Below are 10,109 nucleotides of genomic sequence, written 5' to 3'. Positions count from 1 at the left end.
TTATTACGACTCCTGACCCGGCCGCTTTGAAGTATTTGACATACCTGATAATGCCAAGTGTTCCTCGGTCTTCCTCTCTTCTTTTTCCAACTACATTCGCCTCATAAATTTGTTTAACCGTTCTTTCCTCACTCACACGTTCCACATGTCCAAACCATCTCAACACGGCTTTCTTAATTTTATCGATAATGCTTGTCTCAGCCTTGCATTCTTTCCTTATTTCATCATTCGAACATCTATCAAACATCGCTTTGCCACACATTCGTCTGAGGGATCGCATTTCGACTGCTTTCATCCTACTTTTGCCAACTCCGTGCTTCGCTTCCATACATAAGGATTGGAACCAGAACTCCGTTGTGTACTGTCAGTTTAGCTTTCGTTGATAAATTTTAATTTTCTAAAACTTATTTTAGTGCACCATTCACTCTGTTCCCAGCATTCACACTCCTTTCTATGTCTTTATCAATCTTTCCATCCCTAGAAAACATACTACCCAAATATACGAAATCATCTACCTGCTCCAAAATCTCCCCATTTACCTCAGATTTCACACTCAGATCTACATTCTTCTCTTTCAAAAAGAGTCCTAAAAATGATTTTAAACCAATTCATTGTTGTGATTGTAGGTGTTCATATCGCTCACTCCTTTCAACAACATCACATATCAAAAAAACTAGATTTTTCAGGAGATCGTTTTTAAAGTTTAAAAATATAATCAAATGTATTTCAGATAAATATCAAGCCACTTATTCAACTTTTTACTATGCAACAGATCTTTTTAGGTAAAACCTGAATGTTTTTTTCTCCATTTGAAAAATATTTAGTATATTTAAAAAAATAATTAAACAATACCTTTAGTTCAAAATGCAAAAACAACACTTTCTCCCCTGTAGCGGGTAAATATTAAGTTAAAAATATGCCGCTTTTGCTGGGATATAGTGCATTTTCTGGACATTCTGAAAATATGCACATCTGAAAATTGATGATTCCAGGCTATTTGCGAAGTGTTGCCCTCACACCACAAGGATTTCAAAGAAGTGTCCAGTCTTATGCAGACAACGATCGTCACACATAACAACACCAGTTTCGATGCTTACAACATTATTAAAGTAAGTTCGAGCAGGCTTAAATATAAAAAAGCTTCTTTATCTCACCAATAGATGTCTCTAGTGAAATTCTAGTGATTCAAGCACTATGATTCGAAATTGAACCATATCGCTCACTCCTTTCAAGAACGTCATAAATCAAAATACTTGATTTCTCAGGAGAACGTTTTTAAAGTTTAAAAATATAAAACAATGCATTGAAAATAAATATCAAGCCACTTACTGAACTTTTTACTGTGCAACAGATCTTTTTAGGTAAAACCTGAAGGTTTTTTCTCCATTTGAAAAATATTTAGTATATTTAAAAAAATAATTAAACAATACCTTTTGTTCAAAATGCAAAAACAACACTTTCTGCCCTGTAGCGGGTAAATATTAAGTAAAAATATGCCTGATAATCAGTGGAGATAATCCAGATTTTGTGTACAAGTATTTCGACACACTCAAAATGTTGTAAAACTTAAAATGTTTTTACTATTGTAATTTCAGATAGAGAGAGTTCGCAACGAGCATCTGTGGCACCAGTACAAAGGGATGCAGAAGGATATAGTGAGTGAGGTGGGCTATTGCAACCAAAAGAAACTTTTCCACGGATCTAACCAAATGGAGAACATTATCAACAACGGATTCAATGAACAGTTTTCCAATATGAGTATGTTGTGGTTTCTAGTTGAATACCACTTTAATTTATCAAAAGGGAAGCAAGATGAAAGCGGATTACTTTTAACACAAATTTATTCATATTATTCTCAATATTATTAATATTTAAAGCATTTACTTTGTGGTTAGTCATTTTTACTTTTTTATTTTTTTACAAAAATGTTAATAAAATTAGTAATATATATAAATATATATATATATATATATATATATATATATATATATATATATATATATATATATATATATATATATATATATATATATATATATATATATATATATATATATATATATATATATATATATATATATATATATATATATATATATATATATATATATATATATATATATATATATATATATATATATATATATATATATATATATATATATATATATATATATATATATATATATATTTATATATATATATAACTATATATATATAACCACTCACCGAGATTTTTACGTCTACCGGTTTCGAGACGTACCCGTCTCTTCGTCAGGACAATCACTAACACAGCATGCAAACAATACTACCCTTCACCACCATAGCACCATTTACACACTCAAAACTACACAAAATGTGAAATTTCAAAACGTAAGATTTTTTGTAAAAAAACACATGTCTAACACATGCGATTTTTGGTCGACCCGAAGACCAACATGCACTATAGTTTTCAATACAGACATGCGTTACGAGCCGAGGTTAAACGTATATTATATATACGTTTAACTTGTAATATACGTTTAACCTCGGCTCGTAACGCATGTCTGTATTGAAAACTATAGTGCATGTTGGTCTTCGGGTGGACCAACAATCGCATGTGTTAGACATTTTGTGTAGTTTTGAGTGTGTAAATGGTGCTATGGTGGTGAAGGGTAGTATTGTTAGTGATTGTCCTGACGAAGAGACGGGTACGTCTCGAAACCGGTAGACGTAAAAATCTCGGTGAGTGGTTATATACTCATTTTATTAACATTTTTGTAAAAAATAAATTTATTCAGTTCTATCAAATTACAATCAAGAAAATACTTAAGAATAATCGCGTGATTCTAATATGAGAACAGTTGAATTACATGTCGATCTGAGGACGAGCGGCGACGAAGTGTAACGGGCTCGCCTCCGTTCGTTGCGGGCCTCGTGTAGGGAGCTCGCTATTTCACTCGATTTGAGTTTCCATAGTCGATGTGTGGGTTGCCACAACGTCAACCTTCCTTCTACTGCTCTCCTGTTATTTGACTTGAGTAAATCGTTACTGAACGCTATGCGCTCCCTCAGACGAATGTGTGGAATTTCTCGAATGTTTTTCGCAGATACTTTGTGGCACGTCTTATAAACTTCATAAAGTAAAACAACTCTGCAGTGGACGTATTCGCTGCGCAATAAAACCAGCGTTTGGGAGTTTTTCCCCTTGTTAAAATCACATTTTTTTAGGGGACCTTGACTTCATATCAATTCTTTATTTTTTAGTGCTTTCACAAAAACGTCATGGTTAGATTAACGCAGAGAACATCATAGTCTAAGCTTAGTCTGCCTCCGTAGTGTAATGGTCAGCACGCTCGGCTACCGTTCTGGAGGTCCCGGATTCGATTCCCCGGGGGGGGTAAAATAAATACAAGTGATTTTTTCACTGTAATATTTATTCAATATTACCCTGGACTGGTACCTGAAGCGGAGGGCTGATCACCTTTCCTTCATGTATAAACGATTAAGATAACACTGCGTTTATATGAAGCAGTGCCCTATGCACCATTGGGGTGCGGATAAGGGTTTTACTAAATCACATTTTCATATCGCTCACTCCTTCAAGAACGTCATAAATCAAAAATCGTAAATTTTCAGTTGTGCATGTTTTCGGAATGCCCAGAAAATGTACTATATTTTTAGGTAAAACCTGAAGGTTTTTTCTCCATTTGAAAAATATTTAGTATATTTAAAAAAATAATTAAACAATACCTTTTCTTCGAAATGCGAAAACAGCACGTTCTGCCCTGTAGCGGGTAAATATTAAGTCAAAAATATGCCGCTTTTGCTGGGTTATAGTACATTTTCTGGGCGTTCCGAAAACATGCACAGCTGAAAATTAAAGATTTTTGATAAATGACGTCGTTGAAACGAGTGAGCGATATGTTGCTGTTGCTAACCCAAATAAAATAAATAAAAAAGTAACATAAAAAAATATACCGCCATTTTAAGCTGAACTCGATTTTTCCAGATGGTATGTTTGGAGCGGGCATATATTTTGCAGAACACTCGTCAAAGAGTAATCAATACGTTTTTGGAATCGGAAATGGATGTCCCACACACAGAAATATTAATTGTTTCGATTGCGAAAGGTTTGTATATATATATATATATATATATATATATATATATATATATATATATATATATATATATATATATATATATATATATATATATATATATATATATATATATATATATATATATATATATATATATATATATATATATATCCCCCTTCTGTTGACTAACCGCCCTACACATACGAACGTACGTGATACGCGCGGTCTTTCTTCACCATTCCGCGTCAACCCGTATGACCTACGCGCACGAGAAAAGATACACTGACAAGGTATGAAATATTTGACAGGTATGAAACCTGACAAAAATTTCATACCTGACATATATATTTTAAACTATATTTTAACACATATTTCAATGCACTCTGTATCATTATATGATTGCCATAATAATGATCGAGACGCGTGTAATTATATATATATATATATATATATATATATATATATATATATATATATATATATATATATATATATATATATATATATATATATATATATATATATATATATATATATATATATATATATATATATATATATATATATATATATATATATATATATAATTACACGCATCTCGATTATTATTACGGCAATTATATAATCATGTAGAGTATATATTTATATATATAGTCCGCCTCCGTAGTGTAATGGTTAGCACGCTCGGCTACCGTCCTGAAAGTCCCGGGTTCGATTCCCAAGGGGGGTTAAATAAATAAAAGTGATATTTTTACTTTAATATTTATTCAATACTTCCCTGGACTGGCACCTGAGGCGGAGGGCTGATCAACTTTCCTTCGTGTGTTAACGATTATTAACGTTAAGATAACACTGGGTTTATAAGATGCAGTGCCCTATGCACCATTGTGATGCAGATAAAGGTTTGAAGAAGAAGAATTTATATATATATATATATATATATATATATATATATATATATATATATATATATATATATATATATATATATATATATATATATATATATATATATATATATATATATATATATATATATATATATATATATATATATATATATATATATATATATATATATATGTGAATAAATACATATATATATACTTAGAGAAAGTAGTGAATGCGGAATGAAAGGTTAAAACCAATTTCTCGTTAATATTGTGATATGTCAATGATCTATCGATAACTTCGATGGAGTGTTTTTTTTTTCATTTAAATATGTTTCAGGAAAATGCTTCTCTGTAGAGTTTCACTTGGACGGACGTACAAGGTTAAAACGGCCCAACGCATAGCACACGCACCCCCCACATATCACTCGGTCACGGGAGAGTCTGGATCGGCGCTCATATATCCAGAATATGTCATTTACAAAGGGGAACAGGTACCCATTTTCATTTATTTTTTTTAATTCTTTTGCATTTCAAAATATATTATAATTAAAAGTATAAAAAATATCAATACAAACATAATTCCAATTACAATCGCCTCGTAAATTTGTTTTATCGTTCTTTCCTCACTCCTTCATTCCGCTTGCCCAAACCATCTCAAGCCACCTTCCTTAGATTGCTGGATATTGCTCATCTCAGCCTTGCACCCTTTCCTTATATCACCATTGGAACATCTACCGTACATGGTCTTGCCGCACTGAGAGATGGCATCCCGACTGCATCCAGTCTACTCTCATCCTTCCCAAACCATCCCAAGCCGCCTTCCTTAGTTTGCTGGATAGTGCTCATCTCAGCCTTGCACCCTTTCCTTATATCACCATTGGAACATCTACCATACATGGTCTTGCCGCACTGAGAGATGGCATACGACTGCATCCAGTCTACTCTCATCCTTCCCAAACCATCCCAAGCCGCCTTCCTTAGTTTGCTGGATAGTGCTCATCTCAGCCTTGCACCCTTTCCTTATATCACCATTGGAACATCTACCATACATGGTCTTGCCGCACTGAGAGATGGCATCCCGACTGCATCCAGTCTACTCTCATCCTTCCCAAACCATCCCAAGCCGCCTTCCTTAGTTTGCTGGATAGTGCTCATCTCAGCCTTGCACCCTTTCCTTATATCACCATTGGAACATCTACCATACATGGTCTTGCCGCACTGAGAGATGGCATACGACTGCATCCAGTCTACTCTCATCCTTCCCAAACCATCCCAAGCCGCCTTCCTTAGTTTGCTGGATAGTGCCCATCTCAGCCTTGCACCCTTTCCTTATATCACCATTGGAACATCTACCATACATGGTCTTGCCGCACTGAGAGATGGCATCCCGACTGCATCCAGTCTACTCTCATCCTTCCCAAACCATCCCAACCCGCCTTCCTTAGTTTGCTGGATAGTGCTCATCTCAGCCTTGCACCCTTTCCTTATATCACCATTGGAACATCTACCACACATGGTCTTGCCGCATTGAGAGATGGTATCCCGACTGCATCCAGTCTACTCTCATCCTTCCCAAACCATCCCAAGCAGCCTTCCTTAGTTTGCTGGATAGTGCTCATCTCAGCCTTGCACCCTTTCCTTATATCACCATTGGAACATCTACCATACATGGTCTTGCCGCACTGAGAGATGGCATCCCGACTGCATCCAGTCTACTCTCATCCTTCCCAAACCATCCCAAGCCGCCTTCCTTAGTTTGCTGGATAGTGCTCATCTCAGCCTTGCACCCTTTCCTTATATCACCATTGGAACATCTACCATACATGGTCTTGCCGCACTGAGAGATGGCATCCCGACTGCATCCAGTCTACTCTCATCCTTCCCAAACCATCCCAAGCCGCCTTCCTTAGTTTGCTGGATAGTGCTCATCTCAGCCTTGCACCCTTTCCTTATATCACCATTGGAACATCTACCGTACATGGTCTTGCCGCACTGAGAGATGGCATCCCGACTGCATCCAGTCTACTCTCATCCTTCCCAAACCATCCCAAGCAGCCTTCCTTAGTTTGCTGGATAGTGCTCATCTCAGCCTTGCACCCTTTCCTTATATCACCATTGGAACATCTACCATACATGGTCTTGCCGCACTGAGAGATGGCATCCCGACTGCATCCAGTCTACTCTCATCCTTCCCAAACCATCCCAAGCCGCCTTCCTTAGTTTGCTGGATAGTGCTCATCTCAGCCTTGCACCCTTTCCTTATATCACCATTGGAACATCTACCATACATGGTCTTGCCGCACTGATAGATGGCATCCCGACTGCATCCAGTCTACTCTCATCCTTCCCAAACCATCCCAAGCAGCCTTCCTTAGTTTGCTGGATAGTGCTCATCTCAGCCTTGCACCCTTTCCTTATATCACCATTGGAACATCTACCATACATGGTCTTGCCGCACTGAGAGATGGCATCCCGACTGCATCCAGTCTACTCTCATCCTTCCCAAACCATCCCAAGCCGCCTTCCTTAGTTTGCTGGATAGTGCTCATCTCAGCCTTGCACCCTTTCCTTATATCACCATTGGAACATCTACCATACATGGTCTTGCCGCACTGAGAGATGGCATACGACTGCATCCAGTCTACTCTCATCCTTCCCAAACCATCCCAAGCCGCCTTCCTTAGTTTGCTGGATAGTGCTCATCTCAGCCTTGCACCCTTTCCTTATATCACCATTGGAACATCTACCATACATGGTCTTGCCGCACTGAGAGATGGCATCCCGACTGCATCCAGTCTACTCTCATCCTTCCCAAAACATCCCAACCCGCCCTCCTTAGTTTGCTGGATGGTGCTCATCTCAGCCTTGCACCCTTTCCTTATATCACCATTGGAACATCTACCATACATGGTCTTGCCGCACTGAGAGATGGCATCCCGACTGCATCCAGTCTACTCTCATCCTTCCCAAACCATCCCAAGCCGCCTTCCTTAGTTTGCTGGATAGTGCTCATCTCAGCCTTGCACCCTTTCCTTATATCACCATTGGAACATCTACCATACATGGTCTTGCCGCATTGAGATATCACTTGGATGTGCTGTGCCATTTATATTTATCCCTCCCAAGTCAAACGCGAACTTGTTTTTTTGTTTCCTATTTTTAAAATTCTAATACTTTCTTTCATATATCATAAAAGGCCAAATAGATGGTCGATGAGGTGTGGGCAGAAGGCAGATTTCCTGACCCCGGAATATAGCTCATTGGACGGGGACAGAACCGGTGCTGCCTAGAGCTGCCCAAGACAGGGACAATAACTCTCAAGTGATAGTTGATATCAGGAGGACTTGACATCAGAAGCACATGATATGCACAGAAGAAGAAGATCCTTTAGTTAAACACGTTAAGCACGCTCTTGATGTTCATTGTACTATTTTCTTTTTCTTTTTCTAGGCCCTGCCAGACTATTTGATCACCTACAAAATTGACAAGAGTTCTTGTATAATTTTGTAATACTCTGGGTACTGAAATGCTGATGAATACGAGTGTAAAAAAACATATTACCATACCTTTATAAAAACAAACATCAAATACAGAAGACATGATTTGCCTTAAACGCCATGACAAATATTGGAAACGTACACCATACACGATTGGAAAAAATCATGGAAAAAAATGTGCAATTCAAAATTAAAGGGAATAATTATGCAAGGATAAAATAGTATACTATTTTTATAAAAATTTGATAAATCGTACTTTGTGTACACCCTGTGATACAGAGGGGACTATGCGTTACGACGTCAGACTTTCTATTGAATACAAAATTCAAATACATGGCCGGTTTCGAAGAAAACGTTATAATCAAAACAAAATTATAATGCTCGCCTCCGTAGTGTAATGGTTAGCTCGCCTTTGTTGGCTCGCCTACCGTTCTGGAGGTCCCGGGATCGATTCCCAGGGGGGGTCAAATAAATATAAGTGATTTTTTCACTGTAATATTTATTCAATACTTTCCTGGACTGGTGCCTGAATCGGAGGGCCGATCACCTTTCCTTCATGTGTAAACGATCAAGATAACACTGCGTTTATATGAAGCAGTGCCCTATGCACCATTGGGGTGCGGATAAGGGTTTTATTATATTTATTAGATAATGTTTAGTATTGATTAGTTTTAAGGAAGAAGGTGTTCACTTCGAAACTGGACAAATATTTTTAATTTTTAGTACATAGTTTTTAGTTTTAGTAAGTATTGAGAAAGAAACCGGCCGTGTTTATAAGATGTATAGAAATATGACCACAATTTTTTTGTACATTGAAAAAAGGAAAAAAATACTTAAATTATATAAATTAAGAAATTGACTAATAATTTTAAATATGTAATTATATGCTTTATTATTAGATTAAAACCAATATTTTTAGCTTTTCCACTTTTTTATTTGACCAGCGACCGGGTTTCGTCGTTACCGACATCATCAGACTGGTCATGTCGGTAACGACGAAACCCGGTCGCTGGTCAAATAAAAAAGTGGAAAAGCTAAAAATATTGGTTTTAATCTAATAATAAATTAAAAATGCAATTCCATCACGAAGTGTCAGTGAATAATATAAATCTAGTAATTATATGCGTCAGCAAGACCTGACTGCTTCTTTTGTTTTTTTGGCAGCAGTGCCCTATGCACCATATGCTGTATGGCACAATAACCTTAAAATTATCCATTTACAAAAATGAACTAATATTTTTGTACATTTTTTTATATATTATATTTTTTTAAACATGACATTGATACTCTTTTAATAAAAAATATATTTATTCAAATTATGTTTTATTTTTTAAAAGAAAATGTATGATCTTATATTTATCATTAAATCATCTCGCTATTACAGTTTATAACGGCTGGTGGTAGGTTCTGCGCCATCGCACCCTCGAGGGCAAAGGCACGCTGGCCAAATTTATACAGCATAGTAGTTACCACATTTGGCTTACATGCTAGATTCCACCCAACTACAATCGCTTCATAAATTTGTTTTACAGTTTTTTTTTCGTCACTCATTGGCTCCACATACCCAAACCATCCCAACACGTCATCCAGTTTGATGGATAATGCTCATCTCAGCCTTGCACCCTTTCCTTTTA

General features: G+C 36.5%; 1 protein-coding gene across 5 annotated transcripts in view; it reads left to right on the top strand.

The window, feature by feature from the left end:
* Positions 1–9,791, top strand: part of LOC148303545 (poly [ADP-ribose] polymerase tankyrase-like) — a 10,390-nt gene extending 599 nt beyond the window's left edge. For 3 of the 5 annotated variants that reach the window (XM_088269783.1, XM_088269780.1, XM_088269782.1), the window contains exons 2-6: positions 993–1,109; positions 1,596–1,758; positions 3,992–4,112; positions 5,316–5,469; positions 8,429–9,429. In XM_088269783.1, the coding sequence (XP_088125909.1) occupies positions 1,050–1,109; positions 1,596–1,758; positions 3,992–4,112; positions 5,316–5,469; positions 8,429–8,488 (558 nt within the window). In that variant the 5' untranslated portion in view covers positions 993–1,049 and the 3' untranslated portion in view covers positions 8,489–9,429. Of the gene's footprint in view, positions 783–992; positions 1,110–1,595; positions 1,759–3,991; positions 4,113–5,315; positions 5,470–8,428; positions 9,430–9,589 lie in introns of those variants that run through there. The other 2 variants (XR_015838472.1, XM_088269781.1) reach the window with 2 other exon arrangements.
* The last annotated feature ends 318 nt before the right edge of the window (positions 9,792–10,109 follow it).

The sequence above is a fragment of the Brachycentrus maculatus genome, unplaced genomic scaffold (genome assembly GCF_059751285.1).
Source record: "Brachycentrus maculatus isolate JH-2025_06_01 unplaced genomic scaffold, ASM5975128v1 h1tg000363l, whole genome shotgun sequence".
In the NCBI taxonomy this organism is placed as follows: Eukaryota; Metazoa; Arthropoda; class Insecta; order Trichoptera; family Brachycentridae; genus Brachycentrus; species Brachycentrus maculatus.
The sequence above is the reverse complement of the archived record's forward strand: the minus strand, read 5'-3'. Positions and strand labels throughout refer to the sequence as shown.